Here is a 23198-nt window from a genome sequence, read left to right as displayed (position 1 = left end):
ATGGACACATGTCATTATACATATAGTCCAAGTCCACAACATAGTGATTCTATGTTTCTATACAAGAGATCACCACAATAAGTCTAGTTGCCATCTGTCACCATACAAAGTTATTACAGTGTTATTGACTATATTCCCCATGCTGTACATTTCATCCCTGTGACAAATTTATTTTGTAACTGGAGGTTTGTACCTCTTAGTCTCCCTCATCTATTTCACTCATCCCTCCACCTCTCTCCCCTCTGGTAACCACCTGTTTGTTCTCTTTATCTATGAATTTGTTTCTGTTTTGTTATTATTATTATTATTATTTGGCCATGCTGTGCAGCATGTGGGATCTTAATTCCCCAACCCAGGATTGAACCCATGCTCACTGCATTGGGAGCATGGATTCTTAACCACTGGACCACCAGGGAAGTCCCTCATTTATTTTGTTTTTTAGATTCCATATATAAGTGAAATCATACAGTATCTTCTTTCTCCCTCTGACTTATTTCACTTAGGATAATGCCCCCTGGTCCATCCATGTTGTCACAAATGGCAAGATTTCATTCTTTTTCATGGCTGAGTAATATTCCCCACATCTTCTTTATCCATTCATCTGTTGATGGACACTTAGGTTGCTTCCATATCTTGGCTGTTGTAAATAGTGCTGCAATGAACATTGGAGTACATACATCTTTTCGAATTAGAGCTTTCATTTTCTTCTGAAAAATACCCAGAAGTGGAATTGCTGGATCATATGGTAGCTCTATTTTTAATTTTTTGAGAACCCTCCATACTGTTTTCCATAATGACTGTGCCAATTTACATTCCCACCAACAGTGCACAAGGGTTCCCTTTTCTCCACATCCTTGCCAACACTTGTTATTTGTGGTCTTTTTGATAATAGCAATTCTGATATGTGTGAAGTGATAGCTCAAGGTTTTGATTTGTATTTCCCTGATGATTAGCAATGTTGAGCATCTTTTCATTTGTTCATTCATTTGGCACTATGTTGTGCACTTAGAACTATAATAGTGTTGTAGGTCAATTATACTTCAATAATTTTTTTTTTTACTTTTTTTTTTTGGCTGCACCGTGCAGCTTGTGGGATCTTAGTTCCATGACCAGGGATTGAACCCGGGCCCTCAGCAGTGAGAGTGAAGAGTCCTAACCACTGGACCGCTGGGGAATTCCCGGGAAAAAAATTTTTTATAAAAGGTTTAATTTAAATTACTATGATTTTTAGAATAAGAACTTATAAACATGTATAAATGCTTGCTTTTCTCAGATTTTTATGTTTTTGGGTTACAGATGACTAACCTCCTGAAGTGGTCTATACGCCATTGATCACACACTTGGATGTATTTACCTTCATGGAGGTTTCAAGGCACCTAACACAAAATTATAAAAGGCACTACTGAGACAGCCCATAGGATATCTGAAGTAGAAAGGAGAAGAAGAGAAGAGAGACCTAATTCCAGAACTTGGCTTTTCTTGAACATTAGAGTGCATTCTGGCTACATAGGATGGGCATCTGTTCTTCTCGGAGACTACATTATTCTCCTTTCCATGGCAGGATACTAGGGAAAGGAAACCTCTTTCAGATGTTTGTACTTGCCGGCTTATTTCATCTCAATCCTACTCTTTCTTTACTTACCTTCTCTACAAACCAGCAGGGCTCCAATGAGGCCTGAGTTCACGTCTTTCACCAGGTCCACATGAGAAAGATATGAGTAGGTGAGACATGGTGGGTCAGAGGCCGTCGGACCATTTTCTTTCAGGACCTGCCAGACGTAGGTATGACTTTTACCAGGAATGACTTTATCATCTTCCTTCTCCCTTTGGCTGGTTTTATCCTCATATTCAGCACCTAAATCAAGGAGGGATAAAATTGTCCTTCCTATGCCCATTGCCCACTCAAGGAAACATCAAGTTTATTGTCACCAGTAGACTCTACACAAGAAACAGTGTTCCTGAAACTTAATTTGGAATACTAACAAGTGGCAGCTATACATGGGGAGAAGCCTTATATGTTGCAGAGGAGTTCTTGACCACTAATGCAAACATGAGCGGTTGAGTGGTCCTCTGAGACCTCCAGATTGTAACAATAATACTGCTTTCATTATTGCATCTTTTTACCTAATTCAAGTCAGTTCAACTCAGTAGACATACATGGGTATGTACTCTTGTCCCAGACTCTTTACTGAGCACTGGTGAGGGTCAGGGAAGGGTGAGACACAGAGATTTTTTTAAATGTTGTTTTTAACTTGGTTCTTCTCTGGTGGGCCAGACCATATCAGGGGCAGATATTTTCTGGCTGTCCCATCCTTAGTGATGTTAAAATTGACCCCTGGATTATCCTGATACCTTTATTCTACACTGAGCACTATATGTTTTCATTGTTAGTGACGTGTCATTGCTTCCACATCATTTCAGTGGACTGAAGTAGAAAATATTGAAACTCACTGACCGTAACACTTATACTTCTATTGAACTATTTTTCTAGCAACTCACCTTAGCTTCTCGGATTCATCAGGGTCTCTGAGACTCCAGAGCCTCCCAAGGCATTCAGGGTGCTCCTCATCTATACCCCATCGTACCCCACAACAGCTATACATCTAATAGAGGGACCTCTCCAGCAGAGCTGTACAAGAGACCCCCTGCACTGGCCCACTATAAAGTCAGCCTCTTTGGTAAAGGGGTGCCCCTCCAGTGAGCACTACGGACAATTGGCTTCATCCAGAAGCAACAGCAGACCAATACCTGTGCTTGGCAGATCCTGGGGGACATTTAGAAAAACGTGAGTTGTACCTCAAGTTGGAGAGTGTGGTTCAGGTGTCTGTGTGATTGTGGGTTGGTATAATATTCTGAATAGTGAATACATTTGCATAGGGAGGGAGGGGATCATGGACGGGTAAAGAAGGGGCTTCAACTATATCTATAATGTTTAATTTCTTAAAATAAAGTAAGCAAACATGGCAAAATGTTAAGATTTGCCAAAGTGAGGTAATGGGTACATGTTTGTTTGCTCTATTATTTCCTGTACCTTTTTTTGTTTGAAATATTTCATTAGGAAAAGAATGTCCTTTTTCCTAATACTAAGGTTGGGGTTGGGGGGTTGATGAGAAGCCAAGAATGCGTGAAAATTATACCTGTCTTGGCAAGGCAGACGGTGAAAAATTGTAGGGTCAGTACATGGTGGATCCCAATGAAAATGAAGAATTGTAGGAGTGGGCAGTGAGAGAATGACAGCTGGAAAAGTAGGAAGTGATGTTCAGAATGTTGAAAGCTTGAACCTGAGATTTTGGGTTCTTCTCAGGTTGCTAATAACAAGGTCTATCCTTCGGTGAAGACAAAGTTGATTTGTCAAGACCAAGTGAAGTAGGCGGTGCCTGGGAAAAAGCATTGTGCACAGCCCTTAAAGTTCACATATCTACTAATGTCTCCATCAGAGTCTTACCTGAGCTTATATATCAGCCACCACAAATATTCTAAGCAGAATGTGTTTTGTGTAATTTTTATCTTCTATTATATGAGGAAGAACACTGTTGGGACATTTGAGAGTTCAGAAAGTCTGCCTGTCTGCTTCCAGTGTCCTGGTTAGCCCTCTAGTCAACCCCCTGCTGCTGCTGGGTCAGCCTTGCCCCAGGTCTGGCCTAGGCCCCCAGAAGCTACCTTGCTGAGACATCTCAAATTCCTGGGTGTCCAGCAGGAGTTGAGACCCACATTCTGACTCCCCATGCCAAGAATTTTTGCTGGTCTCAGTCGTGAAGGGCCATAGCTCAGTGACCCCTGGGCATGACTACTCTACCACAGGACAAATGCTGTGTTTCAGAGGCTACTCCACTTCACTCTCTGGTGCCTTCAGCTATTTTTCCTTTGCCTGATGTCTGCTCAGCAGCTTCAGGTTGGTACTTCTTAACTCGTATGCCCCCATACTGTCTTTCACAGCTCCCTCAAAGTTTGGCAGCTCATGGCCAACCTCATCTCATTCCTACTCAGAGCCTCATTTTGTGGACCTACTTACAGCCTAGGTTGGTGTCTTAGAACGCCACTTGTTCAGAGAAGAAATTAAAAGCCTTTCTCTAGTACTGGGTTTCCATTTTCAGCTCAAGACCAAACTTGAAACTTCCTTTGACGGACACTCCATGTGAACTAGCTATCTTGGCATACAGCATATGGCCACATCCAACAACAATATGGCAGGGAAATGTACTCTTGCCACTCTGGGGGAGGAGATGACTATTTGGTGAACTGAAATATAATTTACCAGAGTTGGTTTGGGAGATAAAAATGACAGGCTTGCAAAGCTATAGAGATATAAATCAGATCAGAAGTTGTCTGGGACTGAGAGTGGGAATGGGGCTTGAACTGCAAAGACAGAACTTCTTGACATGGATTGTGTTGATGGCTGCATAACTGTCTAAATTTAGTAAAAGTCATCAAACTACTTTAGATGAGTGAATTTTGTGGTATGTAAATTATACCTCAACAAAGCTGTTTAAAGATGCTATAGGGAAACCATACACAAAAATTAATTTAAGATGGGTCACAGACATAAGTATGAAAGGGAAAATAATAAAACTTCTAGAGGAAAGCATAGAAGAAATTCTTCATGACCTTGGGATAGGCAAATGTCTTAAATAAGACACAAAGCTCTAACATAAAAGGAAAAAAATGTGATACCTTTTTTGTGCTTCATTAACCGTTGAATTTTCAGGCTTAATTAACTTTAAGAACTTCTGTTTACCAAAAGAGAAAACTATTAAGAGAGTAAAATTAAAATTCAAGCTACAGACTGGAAGAATATATGCAAATATTTATATCTGTCAAAGGATTTGTATTCAGAATAAAGTACCTCTACAAATCAATAAGAAAAAGATAAACAGGGCTTCCCTGGTGGCGCGGTGGTTGAGAGTCCGCCGCCAATGCAGGGGACACGGGTTCGTGCCCCGGTCCGGGAAGATCCCACATGCCACGGAGCGGCTGGGCCCGTGAGCCATGGCCGCTGAGCCTGCGTGTCCGGAGCCTGTGCTCCGCAACGGGAGAGGCCACAGCAGTGAGAGGCCCGCGTACCGCAAAAAAAAAAAAAAAAAAAAAAGTGATCCTAAGAGAATTTCTGCTACACAGTAAGGAGGACGTCAAAAGAGAGAGAGAAAGAGAGCCTATGAGGGGTTGGATGCAAAAACAAACAAATAAATAAACAAAAAAAAAGAAAAAAAAAGAAAGAAAAAGATAAACAACTCATTTTTTTTTCAACGGGAAAACATTTCAACAGTTGATCAGATACTTTACAAAAGGATATCAGAAAGGTCAACAAGCATATGAAGTGATACTCAACATCGTCACAGATTTAACTTACATCCTGGGGCCCCCAGGCTAGTCTAAGAAGGCCAGGAGCCTGTGGATCATAACATATAAATACACAGGCTCGTGCTAGGATCGTAAATCGCATGGGCATTAGGCCATTGACTCACTGTGTTGTTCCTGGGAAGAACCACTGTAGCTGTATGTGTGAGAGATGATAGTCTATTTTCCCAGAACTCACCAGGCTTAGGGTGCAAAAGAGTCATCTCTATGGTCAGCTCCCAGCTGCAGAATTGTGGGAACCCTGGTCTCTCTAAAATGCCCCTAGATTAGTTTTGGAAGCTTCCAAGTAGATAAACCTCATGGAAATAGCCTGCCAGGCACAAGTCAGAACCTGGGATGACTTTTCCTCTATAGCACCTGCCCCCTCCTGTCTTTCACCTTCCCCCAGTCCAGGTCTGCCCTGACCTAACGAGTGCAACCTAGAAAACTAATGCTTTCCAATTTCAGAATGAGAAATTAGTCAACGCATAAGCATAGTTAGACCGTACAATACAGGGCATGTGCTCCAATAATTTCTTAATGATTTACTTGAACCTTCTTGATCTGTATATGCCATAGTCTATCTGGGCAATATCACAGTCTGTTGTGGCTCTCCCTTCACTCCCTTCCTGCACTGCGAAGGTTAAGGAGAAGCTAGTTGGGGTGGGGACTGTGGCCAAACAGGTTGCTTGCTGTAATGAGGTCAGCTTGTGCTTCTGCTAGTTGGCCCTAATCACATATTTAGAAATTGCGGGGAGGGGAGGCAGAGGAGATATCTGGAAAGTCTGAATCTAAGGAAGGGGAAGGAGAATTCTGTTTCATTTCTATACCATGGGCCTTGATCCTCCCTAGGAAGTTTTCTGGGCATAGGAAGGCAGATACAGTGGGATTTTTTTTTTTTTTTTGCTTTATGCAGGCCTCTCACTGTTGTGGCCTCTCCTGTTGCGAAGCACAGGCTCCAGACGCGCAGGCTCAGCAGCCACAGCTCATGGGCCCAGCCGCTCCGCGGCGTGTGGGATCTTCCCGGACCGGGGCACGAACCCACGTCCCCTGCATCGGCAGGCAGACTCTCAACCACTGCGCCATCAGGGAAGCCCCTACAGTGGGATTTTTAACATCCGCGGCCTGGCTCCCCAAGGGAGAACAGGGGACAGCAACAAACTTTAGGGTTTAGACTGAAATGACAAGGTTCTTGACTTCATGAAATGGGCCTAGGTTTGAATCCCGAATCCACCTTTCAGTAGCTGTATGCCCTTATACTCAATACTCTTCTGTCCCTAGGATGACAGGACAATAGGAGGGCATTTGACTCACCTTCAGAAGACTTCCAGTAGGATACACCGATAGCATGAAGACTAACAGGATGAGAAGCCATATTCTTAAGTGTAATGACCACCGTGTCATGAACCTCAGCCTGGATGGTAGGACCCAGCAGACCTGCAAGAATGAGATGTCCCCCAAAGGTCATTTGGAGGGTGGCACTCCAGAAAACCTGTTATCACAAAAGTGATGGTCAAAGTCACAGTAGAGAAGCATGCCCCTATGGTTATTGATAAAAAGTAGTAGCTGAATGAATGAATACATAAACTGCTATAACCAGCTCAGCCTCATAGTTGTTCTGAAGACAGATTTCTGGCAATTCATTCAATGCATTTATTCATTCAACTAATAATTGAGTTCCTACTATATTCTAGAAACTGCCCTAGGCACTAGAGATGCAGTAGTTAACAAGATAGATCATGGAGATCACATTCTAGAGACATTAAGCATGTAAATAAAGAAAGAAGAAAATTGTATGTTGTTATAAATGCTATAAATGATGATGGCGTGCTAGAAAATGATGAGGCAGGAAGTAGAGGACACTTTAAATATGGTAAACTAACATGTGGTTGAAGCAAAGTGAATGAGCAAGGGAATAGTAGAAAATAAGGTTATGGAGGCAGGCAGGGAACATAACATGTAGGACTTTGTAGGCTACAGCAGTTTGGATGAATTTGGAATTTAGAAGAAGCAGACTTGGGACTTGTTTTGGAGGAAGAGTGTAAAAAATATTAATAAACAGAAACATCAATTAAATAGAGTTGGGAGACCAGAAGGGGGCGCTCTCACCCCCTGTGACAATAGCAGAACCCAAGGGGAAGAAGACTCCTCATCTTTCCTGGCAAGGACTCAGCCAATGAGCAGCCACAGACTCTTTGTTTACTCTAGCCCTTCCAACTTCCTTTTCCCCTCTATAAACTGTGTTCCTCTCCCTTTGCTATTCAGGGACTTGTTTGTAGCTTGCCATGGTTGCAGATCCCAGATTGCAATTCTCTGCTGATCCTGAATAAACCCATCTTTTCTGGAGAAATATCTGGTAGTCTATTTATTTCAACAAGGTCAACAAGTCAACAAGACTTGCTCATGGGTTGGATATTGAAGATGGGGGGAAAAAAGTGAGAGAGCCAGGAATGACTCCTGTGATTGTGGTTTGTGCAAGTGGGTGGTAGTCAGGCCATGGCACAGAAAATTTAGAGGAAAATCAAGACTTCTGACTTATATACAGACTAAGTATAAGATGCCTACAAATGGTTTTATTGAATGGACTGGATTCAATGGGATGAAAATATGAAATAGGCTTATTTTTCATAGTTTTTAATTGTATGTGGAATTTCCCTTTGTTGCATTTTGAACAGTCCCACTTTTTTTCCAGTAACCTTCGCATATTAAGAGTATCATTTTTAGGTACTAATAAATTCAGTCTGGTCTAATATCAAATTTTTGATGTCATCTGCAATTTAAGGGTCCCTCCCTCCTCCAGTTCAGTTCTGAAACAGGCTCAGAAACCTGTAATGGGAAAAGGAAGTTTGGTTGGTAGCTTCACCGCTTTCTCATTTTACTGCCTCTGGACTTTCTAAAGTTGGAGCTAGTGGACAAAGGACAAGAGTGCAAAAAGAGACATGCTGACAAGATCTTTCTTGGCTTTGGTACCCCCTGGATGTGGCACATGCCAAAATTCTGGGTCTTTCTTTCTTAGAGAACTTACATGAGTTCTTTAGAGACTCTCTCCCTCTCAATATGGGGACACCCTACTCCACCTCCCCCTGGCATGGGATACGCCCTCTCCAGCTGTCACTTTATCTCTCCTCTCAGTTTCTGCTTCTGACAGTACAATCACATAGACCTTTTCTGTTGGGATCACCTAGCCCTGGCAGGAAGTCCTCTCAGGCAGGGTCTTCTTGAGGCAAGTCTTGTCCTATGACCTTCCTGGTCTCACACGTAACAGTTGCAGTGCAGTTAGCCTCTGCTATAGCCCACTCTCCTTATTATGCCATCAGGGGAAGCTCCCCAACACTCTGGCATTGAAAGTTTTTCTAGATAAAAGTCAGGCACTAGTCAGTATCTTCCAAGCTCCAGAAGAACTATGTCAAGTTTTCTAAATGATTCTACTGAAGCCTCCCTCACTGCAGCTTGATATGAGGGAGAGGCCGCCCTCCCCTCATGGGAATATACAAAACACCAAAATGCTTTCAAAAGAAATCCTCAAGGGGACTTCCCTGGTGGCGCAGTGGTTAAGAATCTGCCTGCCAGTGCAGGGGACAGGGGTTCGAGCCCTGGTCCAGGAAGATCCCACATACCACGGAGCAACTAAGCCCATGCACCACAACGACTGAGCCTGTGCTCTAGAGCCCGCGAGCCACAACTACTGAAGCCCACGTACCTAAAGACCATACTCTGCAACAAGAGAAGCCACCGCAATGAGAAGTCCGCGCACCGCAATGAAGAGTAGCCCCTGCTCGAGGCAACTGGAGAAAGCCGGCACACAGCAACAAAGACACAAGGCAGCCAAAAAATTAATTAATTAATTACATTTTTAAAAAAAGAAATATTCAAATCTAAACTCTTTCATAAGTTCCTAACCTTCTTTTATATAGGCTGGAGGTATATGATGGGCTAAAGGTTGCTGAACCAATTTTGGACCACTACCTGACCAAGTCCTGAATAGGTGGCCTGATATCTCTCTTTAGAATTTGGGGGTACTTGTCACCTATAATTCTGAGCAATCATTCTAAGGTAGGAAATGTCTCATCTTAACATCTTGTTACATGCTTATTTGACACCTAAGTGGAGGTATCAAGCAAGCAGTCTGAACTAGAGATATAAACTTGGGACTTATTGGCATGTATGATATTTTCAAGCCATGAGACTGGATAAGATCAGCTAGGGATTGGAAGCAGAGAGAAAATAAAATGAACCCAGGTCTAAGATAAAGGGCACTCAAGCAGAGGAGGAGGGCCCAGTAAGAAGACTGAGACCATTCAGCCAGTGTATTTCCCCGAGAGGTGGTAATAAGGGAAGCCTGGCCAAGAAAACTGCAGCCCCAAGACTGGGGAATCCTTGCAAGGAAATAAGATACCCAGTTTCATAACAATGAGTCAATATTGTTTGCATTACCCATCCATGGTGGCCTGGGCTTGGCAATGTTGAAATGCTGATCCATGAACTCTACAAACACAGTCTTTTTGTACATGACTGAGGTGTTGAATGGAAAAGATCTTGGCACTCTAGGAGAAAACCTGTGTGAAAAAAGGAAAAAGTCATTCATTTTGGTTGACCCTTCTTTGAACCCACTTTAAAAAACAGCTGAGGGACTTCCCTGGTGGTCCAGTAGTTAAGACTCCACGCTTCCAGTGCAGTGGGTTCAGGTTCGATCCCTGGTCGGGGAACTAAGATCCCGCATGCCGTGTGGTGTGGCCAAAAAAATAAAACATAATTTAAAAAACAGCTGGAAGTAATGCTTCCATCCCACTCTCCTCTACTGTTAACAAGGCAGATTGGAAGCTGTATATGAAGTCACAGAGAAAACTGCTGCCCCCCAAATTAGAGAGACAGGTGAATGCAGAGAATCACAACTTACTAGAACAGAAACCTTCAAGTAGAAATGCCTGTGGGAACCAGTGCTGTAGTAGGAAATAAAATAAATAAATTTTAAAAAATAATAAAAATAAAAAAGTTAAAATATGCCAGAGCATTCTGTTCTTATGCCTGCCCTCATGAGAAATTATTTTACCAGAGCTTATCATTCTGGGATTTTAATCACAGCTTCATCTACCTGGAAGAAGGAAGATACCCAACATCATCCTGCTTCTCCTTCCATGTAGAGGAAAGGAAATACCCAACTCTAGCCAGCCTGTGTCAAGGGGTGAGACTGAGAAGCAGTGGTGAAGTCCACAGTCCGGGGGCACAGGCTCACTAAAAGACTGAGACCTAATCACAGGGCTATAGAGCACTTCCCCACACCTCACCACCACATCACTAAAGGCCTAATTTACCAAAGTTCCTTTTATCCAGTACATCACGTCCATCATTCAACAAAAACTTACAAGGCACACTAAAAGGCATTAAAAAAGAACCCCACAGTTCATAGAGACTGAGCAAGCAGCAGAACTAGAGTCAGATATGACAAGAATGTTGGAAGTATTAGACCAGAAATTAAAAAAAAAACTATGACTAATATGTTAAATATTTTAATGTAAAAAGTAGACAACATGTAAGAACAGATGGATAATAGAAGCAGAAAGATGGAAATTCTAAGAAAAATCAAGAAGAAATGGTAGAGATCAAAAACACTGTAATGGAAATGAAGAGTGCCTTTGATAGGCTCCTTAGTAAACTGGATATTGTTAGGAAAAAATCTCTGAGCTTGAGCGTATGACAACAGAAACTTCCAACACTGAAAAGGAGAGAGAAAGTTGCTCCTCAAGGGCTATAGATCATACCCTGAGTCATATCCCTGAGTTGTTTTGCAGATACTAAGACCCCCACTGGGCAGAAGAAGGTAAGGGCGTGCTGACCACCGGCGTGTAGACCCCAGACCACTGGAACCAGAAGGATGATGATGTTGACTCCCTCCCGAAATACCACCTGGTTACCTCACCACCAAGCAGTCAGAAGAACGTCCATAAGCTGATCAGGTATCCCGCCACCCCCTCCCTCACCTTGCCTTCAAAAGCCCTTCCCCGAAAGCCATCGGGGTGTTTGGGTCTTTTGAGCATATGAGCTGCCCGTTCTTGCTTGGCCCCAGGTTGGGCGTCTTGCAATAAATGCTGCACTTCCTGCCAAGGAAACTGCACCAAACAACCAAGTAAACTGAATGACTTAGCCAGTTGATGTTAGCCAGCCTCAGTCGTTGGCACCCCAATCCTGCCAAAATGGACATATAAATGGAGGAGCCATGATGGTGACTATGCATGGGCTCAACATCATGGACTCACCAAGGCTGATCTAGCTACTGCTGCTGTAAATGTCCAGCTTGCCAGGAACAGAGACCAACACTAAGGCCCTGATGTATCATCATTCCTCAAGGAAACTATCCAGACACTTGGTGAGCCTCAGTAAGCTAAGCCCCAATGAACTCCTCCCAATAAACTTCCTGCACACATACATACACAAAAGAAAAAAAGCAGACAATCCTTTTTTTTTTTTTGAAATTTGTGTGCTTAAAAAGCTATAAAATCACCCAAGGAAACAGAAGTTGTCACTACTTGCACAATGTTGGTTGGCAACATTCTTTTTCATCCCATTTGCTTTCAGATAATTCACCGACAGCCATAAATTTGTGGCAATGCTGTCACCCATGATTAGCAGAACCCCGCTCAGAACGACCGAAAACTTAAAAGGCCCCCAAACGGTGCTTCCCAGCGAAAGGGTAGGCGTGAGGCTGTCAGAGCTCTTTCGTGAGGCACACAGTGGCCCTCCGCCCACCAAAACCGCAGCTATGCTAAGGCGAAGCTGGTACCCAGCAGGGTGGAACCACCTGGTAGGTCCCCGAGTTTGTGCCCCTGGAGCTCTGATGAGGGGTGTGGCCCAGAGACGGAGGTTTGAACGGCTCTGGTGAAAAATAAAAGTGCATCGAATGGCTGACAGAGCAGACTCTGCTACGCGAGTTTCTGGGAGTCGCACTCAACACGAACGGCAGGCGACGGTGGAAAGAAGAGGCATAGACACAGACAGACACACCAGACAGCCACTTGCAGAAGGAAGCCCTGTGAGCCCTAGACAGTGTTGAAACCAAGGAGGAAGGACCAGCCAAGGAAAGGAGGGAGACGCCCCTTCAGAAGACACAAGGGTTTGGCAGAGCCTGAAAATGGTGAGCCTGCACCTAACAGTTTAGCAGCTCTTGCTTCACATAAAGATTGTTGCAAGCACGAGAGAAACTGGCCAAGCGACAGTCACAGAGGAAGACCTCAGCAGCCTCGGAGGGATGGAGCAGCAGATGGACTGAAGACACTCCTTCCAAGTGTGCACTGTTTTGCGTACACCTCTCTCAAGGAGGCAAAGATGAGATTGACTTAATTCTCTCCTCCCTGACAGCCCTCCCTTCCCAGGGAGCCTTGCAGCTCACTCAATCCCAGGGTTTCCAGGACACCCAAGAAAGCACGTACCGGGAGCAGGTCGGCCAGCCCAAGGCCAGGACAAGTGACTCTATGTACTGGCTGAGGGCCAGAAGCCAGCGTACTGATAAGGAAGCCCTTCCAGTAAAAGGAGCTGATTTACGGAGGCAGGCGTGGGGATCTGCATGGACCAGAGTGCATAAGCAGGCTGAATGAGCAGATTGTCAGAGGCCCATCTCATCTACTCGTGCTACACAGCTACCTTTACCTCAAGTCACACCCATAGCCATGTGGGGGGATCCCTGACGACCAGTTGCTGGGGGGGAAGAAGCCTGAGATTATGTACAGTTGGGTCAGCTTGGTATTCAGGTACGAGCCAAAAATTGACTGCTGTTGTATTACAGCCCCACTCGGGTGGATTCAATAGACAATGGTGAAGGATAATCTCCCGGTGGGCCAAATTTTGGCTAATGTTGGTTGTTCACTTTGAGCAGAAAGAGAAAACCGCCCAAGGTTCAAATATATACAGACTAATGGACAGCAGCAAATGGCTTGGCTGGCTGTTCAAGGGCCTAGAAAGAAAAGGACTGGAAGGTCAAGGACAAGGATGTCTGGGGCGAAGGCATATTAGTGAGTGGGTACAAAATAAAAAAACCTTCATGTCATATGTTAATACCATCAGAGAATAGCTATTGTGGAAGAAGTGCAAAACAATAACAGACAAAATGACTGACAATTACCATTAGCCAGCCTCTACATGGGCCATCTCAGTGCTGGCAAGATGTGAGCCAAGTGGCTGTGGAGGCGTGGAGAGAATTAATGCATGGACCCAAAAGCAAGGGTTCCCACTGACTAAGGCTGATTTAACTTGTGTTGCCTCCCCAAATCCAACCTGCCAGCAACAGAAACCAATGCTGAGTTCCTAACTGGGCACTGTCCATCATGGAGACCAGCCAGTGATTCGGTGGCAAATTGCATTGGATCCCTTCCACCCTAGAAGGGCTGGCTCTTCATTCTGATGAGAAGAGACATGTATTTCAGGGATATGTTAGCTTTCCTGCCTGCAGGGCCTCAGCCAGCACCACTGTCTGAGGGCTCACAGAGGGTTTGATTCACTGATGTAGGATCCCATATGATATCATATCAGACCAGGAGACCACTGTACAGCAAAGGAGGTGCTGGAGTGAGCCCATGACCATGGCATCCACTGGCTTTATCAGATGCCACCTCATGCAGAAGCTGCCAGACAGAGAGAGCAATGGAATGACTTCTTAAAGGCACAGCTAAAGCTCCAGCTTGGAGGCAGGGCTCCATAAGGATAGAGGGTCAACCTCCAAGGTGCTGGATATGCATTGATTTAAAGATGGTTCTGTGGCCCCAATGAGAACACACGGGTTTAGGAACCAAAGAATGGCAGCAAAAGAACCTCTCTTCCCCCGTGACCCACCCGGGGAGTCTGTGCCGCCCATCTCCACCTGCAGCTCTGGGCTCAGCAGTGTAGAAGGTCCTCACAGCACAAAACACAAGAGTCTCACTGAGTGAGAAGCAGGAGCGCCGCCTGGGCACCTGGGGCTACCGTACCCAAGGAGCGGCACGCCAGACGAGGAGCACCCGGGGCACGACCACCAAGGGGGGAGGGCTGTCTCACGCGAAGCAGGCAGGAGTGGGTCACACCCCAGGGCAGCCACACCAGGTGAGGGGCGCGATGAGACGGCCCCTGGGGCCTGGAGAAGCTGCCCCCGATGCAGGTGAGGACATGGACAGTGAGTGAGTGGGGGTTGTGATGGCGATGGGGAGTGGGCGGCCCGGAAGGTACTCGAACCCGGCCACCTGGGGGGTGGGTGCTGCTGGAGGACAGCCCTCAGCTCCGGTATCTTCGAGGAGCGGCCCGCCGGGCTCATGCCCCGCCCACAGGGCCTGGACGCCCCTTTTCCAAAGCAGCCCACTGGCCCTTCTCAGGGAGGCCACGCCCATTCCCAGAGCAGACCACAGCCCCTTTCTGGAGCAGGTCACGCCCCCTCCCCAGGATAGCCACGCCCCTTCCCAGGATAGCCACGCCCCTTCCTAGGATAGCCAGTGCTTAATGACTGATCAGTACGGAGACACAGGGTCCTGGCCGCGTTGGCCCAAGTGGGACAACGCAGAAGGGTCATTCCCGCTCCAGAGCTCCTTGTAGGGCTGGCCTGCACTGCAGCCCAGCTTCTCCCTCCGCCCTCCCCTGCTTTCCCAGGTATTGATCCCAAGAACACTCTAAATAAAATTCCTGCACGTTGATATCCATCTCACAGTCTGCTTCTGGGGAACCCAAATGGTGATATTAATTCATATTTAAATGTGCTGTAATTTCATCCATCTCTAGAAATTTCCATGGCATTAGCCTAGGCATAGACCTACATGGCTTTTAGTCATTTAACATTATTTGATGCCTACATCATTGAGTATACTCCTCCCTTCGGTTCATTTGTCCCATCTCCTGGCCACTTTGAGACTATGCCCTTCCACAGTCATCAACTCATCCCTAGTTTGTTCCCTTCCCCTTTTCCCACTCCATCTCCTTGGTTCTCCTGAGTCTACCCTACTCAGTTTCTCCAAAGTTTCCATTGGTTTCTAACAAGACTCAGACCCATGTCCAGAGATAGGTATTTTGACATACACTAGCACAGTACTTTCACTTTAATATTTATGAATAAAATGAAAATATAAGACATAAAAATGTTTACTAGATCAAGAACTTGGAGGAGCAGAGAAGGAACAGGATCACGAGCACACAGAAAACAAATTTTTCTCTCTCTGAGGGAAGAGCGAAAACCAAAAGCCAGATAAAAGATCAAGATTGTGAGACAGAAACAGAAGGCCTAGGCCCTAGTCAAGTGGGACGTGATTTATGTCTCAGATTCAGGGTAATCTGCACAGTAAGTGACAAAATGTTCCCGGGTTCACAGATTTTACTCCTTCCTAACTTATGTGGGTTTTTTGTTTGTGTATTTCCCTTGAGGTTTGATATATAAATCTTGCCAAATATATTTGGCAACAATGTCCTTGACCTGAACTGTTCTTTCACATTTTATCTAAAACCAATCGGAAAACCTATTATATTCCCTGACCCTTGCTTAGAAGAAGTTGAGCAGCTGCAGGAATAGATAATACAAAACTGAATTTTCCCAGATGTTTGTTTCAGACCTTGGCAGAGGTTGTCAGGATGTGTCCAGAGTCAGCTTATCCTGTTAATCAGTATCAAAATAATCTAGACTATAAAATGGTGTCATCAAAATAAAAATTCTATCAACTTTTTCCTGGTAAATACATGTGACTGCCTATAAAACAACAGAAAGCTAGATAATAAATCATTTTCTCCATTCAATTCAATTTTACACTCAGTCTATTATTCACTATACCTCAGCCTGCATGTTAGATGGAAACTATAATACAAGCACAATGTATTAAGTACAAATACTTCAATATTAATTTTCAAAAAGACCAACATTAATGGATAAATGGTCAATGGTTCATTTAGATACCAGGCTACTGACCATCTGGGCCTCTACTTCAGGATCATTAACACTGCACAACCACAGGCTTGGATCGCTTCCTTAAACCATACACAAAAGTTAACTCAGTGTATCAAAGAACTAAATATAAGAGCTAAAACTATAAACCTCTTAGGAGAGAACAGGTGTAAATCTTTGTGACTTTGGATTTGGCAATGGCTTTTTAGATATGACACCAAAACCACAAGCAACCAGTGGAAAAAAGAATAGATAAATTGGAGTTCATTAAAATGAAACTCTTTGTGCTGGGAGAAAATATTGAAAACAGGTATATCTGAAAATTCACTTCTATCCAGAATATACAAAGAATTCTCAAAACTCAACAATAATAAGACAACCCAATTTAAAACTGGGCCGAAGATGTGAATAAACATTTTATTAAATAAGATACAGGAATGGTCAATTACACATGCAAAGATGCTCAGCATCTTTAGTTATCAGAGAATGTAAATTAAACATACAGTAAGATACCACCACATAGTCATTAAAATGACTAAAATTAAATACTGGTGACATCAAATATTGTCCAGTATGTGTTGCCACTGGCACTTTCATGCATTGTTGGTGAGAGTACAAAATGGTACAACCATTCCAGAAATCTGTTGGTAGTTTCTTATAAAGTTAAACATGCATTTCAGCATGATCCAGCAATTTCACTCCTAGATATTTATGTAAGATAAAGGAAAGCAGATGGCCACACAAAAACTTGCACAGGCATGTTCATAGCAGGTTTATTTATGTTAGCCCCTGGAAACAATCCAAAGGTCCATGTGGCAGGGAAAAGATATACACATTGTGATATATTCCCATAATCGAGTAGTAATCAGCAATAAAAAGGACAGAACAACTTCATGCAACAACCTAGGTGAATTTCCAAATCACAATGCTTAAGATAAAAAGCCAGACACTGAAGAATGCATACTGTATGAATCTACTGATATAAAAGTCTTGTAACTCCAAAAGCGAATCTGTAATTCCAGAAAGGAGCTTATTGGCTGGTGCCAGGTAAGGGTAGAGAGACTCACTGAAAAGTTGCAGGAGGGTTGACTAGGGTGGTGGTTATGTAACTTGTATGCATTTGCCAAAGCTTATCAAACTGTACATTTGAATATCTGTGTGTTTCATTGTATGTAAACTACAGCTGTGGTAGGCAAAATGTTGTCCCTCGTGACCTTTGCCGTTTGGTGTTATGCTCATGAATATGTTCTGTTAGACAGATCCGAAGCATGAAACAGACTTGATGCACTCTTGCTAGCATGAAGATGGAGGGTGCCGCATGAAAACTGAGAGAAGGGACTAAATTCCAATTCAGCCTGGAAGTGGATTCCCCCACAGAGTCTCCAGTAAGGAGCAAAGCGCTGTCAACACCTTGATTTTGGCCTTGTATGATCCTGAGCAGAGTATCTAGTTGAGCCCACCTGGACTTCTGACCCACTGAAACTGTGAGATAATAAATGGATGTTGTTGCAAACTGCTAAGTTTGAGGTACTTTGTTACACAGCAGTAGGAAACTAACAGGATGCTCAAAGCTGATCCAAATACCAAAAAAAAATTGACAACCAAATTAAAAATGTGATTAAAAATCATGCTTCTAAATGAAATCAAAGAGGATATTACAGACTCTACTGAAAACAATGAAAAGAAAACTCTTCATAACATAACCTATGGGATATGGAAAAATTGTTCTCAGAGAAAAATGTATAGCTTTAAATGCCTTCACTGTTAAAAACAAAGGACAAAAGAAAGAGAAAAGAACATATTATTTTCCCTAAGATATTAGAAAAAATATAGCATGACAAGCCAAAAGAAACTATCATTGATAAAGATAAAATATGAAAATAAATTAAATATAAAAAATAACCAGGGACTTCCCTGGTGGCGCAGTGGTTAAGAGTCCGCCTGGCAATGCAGGGGACACAGGTTTGAGTCCTGGTCTGGGAAGATCCCACATGCCGTGGAGCAACGAAGCCCGTGCACCACAACTACTGAGTCTGCACTCTAGAGCCCTTGAGCCACAACTACTGAGCCTGTGCTCCAGAGCCCATGCTCCGCAACAAGAGAAGCCACCGCAATGAGAAGCCCAGGCAACGCTACGAAGAGTAGACCCCGCTCACCGCAACTAGAGGAAGCCCGTGCACAGCAACAAAGACCCAATGCAGCCAAAAATAAATTAATTAATTTAAAAAAATAATGAAGAAGAACAAAAAAAGCCAAAAGCTCATTATTTGAAAAGACCACCCCCAACAACAACCAAAGAGAAATCCGTGATAAACTTGTTCATGTAGAAAAGATAAATAACAAAAATTTAGGAATTTAAGAATGAGAAAGGGCAAATAGCTACAGATGATGTGGAGTAAAAGAATCATGAGAGAGTGCTATATGCAACACAGTGGCAACAAAATTGAAAAAATAAAGGAAATGATTTCCTAGAAAGGTATAAAATTATTAAAGCTGACTCCAAAAATAAGTTGAATTTTGATTTGACTAGTTAACATAGAAGAGCCTGAAGAGATGATTAAAGATATTGCAAATGTCACTTGGACCAAATGGATTCATATGTGAGTCTTATCTAACTTTAAAACAACAGATAACTCTAATGTTATTTGAGCTATTTTAGGCAATAGAAAAGGATAGAACACTCACCAATTCATCTGATAAAGCCAATAAAACTTTAATACCAAAATCTAATAATAATAGTAAAAAATAAAGTTATATATCCAGAAAAAAATGAAAACAGTAATTTGAAAAGATACATGTACCCCAATGTTCATAGCAGCACTATTTATAATAGCCAAGGCATGGAAACAACCCAAGTGCCCATCAACAGACAATTGACTTAAGAAGATGTGTTTTACACACACACACACACACACATGCACACGCACACACACACACACAATGGAATACTACTCGGCCATATAAAAGGATGAAATCTTGCCATGTGTAGCAACATGGATGGACCTAGAGAATATTATGCTTAGGACCTAGAGAATATTATGCTTAGTGAAATAAGTCAGACACAGAAAGACAAATACTATATATTTCACTCATATGTGGAATCTAAAAAATAATACAAATGAATGTATATGCAAAACAGAAACAGACTCACAGATATAGAAAACAAACATGGTTATCAAAGGGGAGAGGGAAGAGGGGAGAGACAAATTAAGGGTATGGGATTAACAGACACAAACTACTATATATAACACAGGTAAGCAACAAGGATATACAGTATAGCACAGGGAACTGTAACCATTATCTTCTAAAAACCTATGATGGAATATAATATGTAAAAATACTGAATCACTATGCTCCTCACTTCAAACTAACACAATATTATAAATCAACTATACTTCAATTAAAAAATAAAGCTATAGATCAATCCCACATAATAAAGGCACACAGTGTCTAAAAAAATATTAGCACATAGAACCCAACAATAATCAAATTGTATGAACATTAGATTTTACTCCAAGAATGTAAGGATATTCAATGTCAGGAAGTCTACTGACATAATCTATTTGTCCTCAGCATATTAAAGGCCAAAATTCATATGATGCTAGAATGCTGAAAAGCCATTACTAATGAAAATTTTATGGCAAGGAGTAACAAAGACCACTTATCAAGAACAAACAGCAAATGTTATTCTAAAAAGCAAAATATGAAGACTGTTTCAAGTAAAATCAATAAGATAAGAAAAAGAAATAACTGATTAAACATTGGAAAAGAGCTAGAATCTGTCTTATTTTGAATATGATTCAATACACATAGAGACTGCCATGTAAAATTATTAGAATTTATATGAGAATTCAGTAAGGTAGCTAGATTTGAGATGAATATACACAAACCAATAGCTTTTCTCTATTCTGGTACTTAACATCAAGAACACAAGAGAAAACATTTGATTAACAATAGCAACATATTTATAAAATGCATAGGGATAAATGTCATAATAAATTACTTACATTTATATTAATAAAATTTATGTATAAATTTAATGAAATAGATACTAATATATATGAGAATTTTATATGATGAATGTTTTTATTCAAATCAGTGACAAAAGATGTATTGTTTGATAAACGGTGCCTTGCGATAGGCTATTAATACTTGTAAGAATAAAATAGTTCTCATAATCTAAAAAAAAGTGAAAGAGCCCAAAGAAAAATGGGCAAAACATGTGAATAGTCAAATCTCAAAATGCAGTAGTCAACAAGCATTTAAAAAGATGTTCAGCCTCATTAGAAATGAAAGGAATGTGATTATTGTAATGACGAAATATCACTCCATACCTACTAGATTGGCAAAGATTAAAAAACAAGGTAAAACTTATTGCTGATGTGAATGCAGGGAGAAGGGCACTCCTATATGTTGATGGTAGAAATGTTTGAAGAGTTCTAGCCTTTTTGGAAATTAAAACTAAAAAGGAAATATTCCCTTCATCCCAGCAATATCCCTCTTGAGAATCTGTCCTATAGGAATAAAAGCATCAGTATGTAATGATATAGGATATAATGGCCCAAAACCTGGAATAATAGGGAATTTTATTTAGCCATTAAAAAGATTGAAGTTATGCCAACTGACTTGGACAGAATTCTATTAGGTGTTAGTGAGTGAGAATAGTGTATAATAGCCCATTTTTGTAAAACAATGACCAAGAAAACCTTTATTTGCATATATGTGCATACATGCGTGTACATGAATATATATTACCATACTAGGGTTACCTGATTGGGGATAATCAAGAAGGGGGCTCAAGTAGAAGGAGAGTGGGGAGCAAAGCAAAAAGAACAGAAAAGATTGTAACGTATGTATGACATGACCATATTTAATATTTACATTACCATTATATATGTATTGGGTTTAAATCTTTATAATACACATTTAAAGAAAACAAAACAAAATTTAAAACAAATGACTTCAGCATTCAACTCAATAAGCAAAAAGTTAGATCAACTAAATGAACCAAAGGAAGCTAGGAAGAAGAAATGAATTGATGAAAGTAAAAACAGAAATTGATAGAACCAAAAGATGGGTCCTGACAAAAGCAATAAAATCGAGAAACTTCTTGGAAATATTATTTATGAGAGGTAAAGAGAACATACACGAACTAAGAATGGAGATATAACTACAGACACAGAACAGTTTAACAGTATCACAAGACTATTATGTAACTTGATACCAATACATTATCAAATCTAGGGATAACCGATTGCTTCCTAGGAAAATGTATATAACCAATATTGACTGAAGAAGAGGTAGAAAAATCGGAATAAATCAACGACCATAGATAATATTGGAAAGATTATTTAATACTACTCTCCCCAAATGCACCAGAACCCAGAAAAGATGAAAAGTTTCTGAACTCATGGCTAATACTATCCTCACAGCAAAATTGCGTGTAATATTGATGGGTCTTAGGGCTCTTCTCCCTGTGGAAGCTGTGGGGTAGGCTGAGGGAAGTTTCGTTCTGTCTCCTATGCTGCTTGCCTCTTCGCCCTCACTCTACTCCACTCTCTAGTTTCCAGTGTGGCAGCATGTGACAGAGAGAAGCAATGGACAAAACAGCCAGAGTCACAGCCCCACCATCCTGGCCGGCCCATCTAGAACAGGCCTTTACCTTGTGTCCACGTGCAGCTCACTGAGCAGTTCACTTTGCATATAGTCCCAGGACAGTTCCACCGCGCCCAGGTAGTATCTTCTGATGGCACCAAAGCTGAAAGGCAAAAGGCACAGAAAGAAGCAGGTGGAGAGCTCAATTTGCATGGCTCTGATTGCTAGAAAATGTTCGACTGGAGAAACGAAAGATTAATTCTTCTCTAAAAATATATTTGGCTCCCAGGAGAAAAAAGGTAAATTTTGTATGATTTAGTGAAAAGTCCCAAGATTTTCTCAGAGGACTTTAGGGAACTTGACTGGCTGGAGTGACAGCAGCATTAGCGCTCAGCAGTGACGGATAGGATTGCTTCCTTTTTGGCAGTGGGAAGCAGCCACAGGAAGAACTGAGTAGGAAACAGGAGGCTGAGCTAAAGCTTAACCCATTCACCTCTGAAAGCAGCAGGGGCACAAGAATGCTGCTTTGCTCAGAACCTTTGAGGAAAGGAAAGAGGGGGCTGATGTTGTTGAAGATTCTGGAATCCACCTGCACCAGCAAGAGTAATATTCTAACAGTCTCCCTGCTTCCGCCCTTGCCCCTCACAGACACCAATGAATGACCTTTAAAACCATAAAGCGGATCCAGTTACTTCTTCGCCCAGAAACCTCCACTGGCTTCTGGCCTCACTCAGAGTATAATCCTACATTTTGACCATGGCCTAGAGTCTTCCCCATGATCTGCATGTTCCTTCCCCCCACCTCCAAGGTTTCATCTCACTCCAGCTACTGGCCTCCTTGCTCTTCCTTAAAACACCGAGCACACCCTTGCACCTGGACCTTAGCATCTGCTGTTTCATCTACCTGAAACCCCTTTTCCCAGATAGCCACACGTTTCCACTCCCACATCTCCTGCAAGTCTTGGTTCAAATCTCACCTTCTAATGAGCTCAAATCTGGACCAGCGCCTTGACACTGTAAGTTCTCTAGCCCCACCGGCACTACTGATATCTCTCTTGGCTTCATTTGCTTACAGAGCACTCATAACTACCCAGCATCCACGTATCTATTTCCCTTGCATCGTTGCTACCTGATGCTTCTTAAGGTTGTTTACATTTGGCCTGAGTATAGGCTATATCTCCTTACATCAAAATATAGCCATGCTGAGCTCAAGCAGAGAACCTACTCAGTTTAATGTATATTAGGAGGCATGAGAGCCTCCCAAGGGCCTCAAAGTATAGGAGCTAATAAGAATCTTGATCAGGGTTTCTATAAGAAGTGTTATCATGGAGAGTCCACTTCTGCACGGGTAGGAATGTGTTTGGGAGCCATTGGCAAGGTATTGTCCAGCT

At 42.3% G+C, this 23198-nt stretch overlaps 1 protein-coding gene across 1 annotated transcript in view; it reads right to left on the bottom strand.

Moving 5' to 3' along the window:
* The window catches only part of F8 (coagulation factor VIII), a 122386-nt gene extending 99491 nt beyond the window's left edge, over nucleotides 1-22895 (bottom strand). Inside the window, exons 1-4 of the mRNA XM_089903927.1 lie at nucleotides 21876-22895; nucleotides 9769-9890; nucleotides 6649-6771; nucleotides 1643-1855 (exon numbers count right to left, since the gene is read on the bottom strand). Coding sequence (XP_089760053.1) covers nucleotides 1643-1855; nucleotides 6649-6771; nucleotides 9769-9890; nucleotides 21876-22021 — 604 coding nt within the window. The 5' untranslated portion in view covers nucleotides 22022-22895. The remainder of the gene's footprint in view (nucleotides 1-1642; nucleotides 1856-6648; nucleotides 6772-9768; nucleotides 9891-21875) is intronic.
* Between the last annotated feature and the right edge of the window lie 303 nt (nucleotides 22896-23198).

This window comes from Delphinapterus leucas, chromosome X (assembly GCF_059928025.1).
Source record: "Delphinapterus leucas isolate spDelLeu-1000000601 "Yukka" chromosome X, BTC_Dleu_Yukka2, whole genome shotgun sequence".
Taxonomy (NCBI): Eukaryota; Metazoa; Chordata; class Mammalia; order Artiodactyla; family Monodontidae; genus Delphinapterus; species Delphinapterus leucas.
This window is presented reverse-complemented; position numbering and strand designations above follow the sequence as displayed.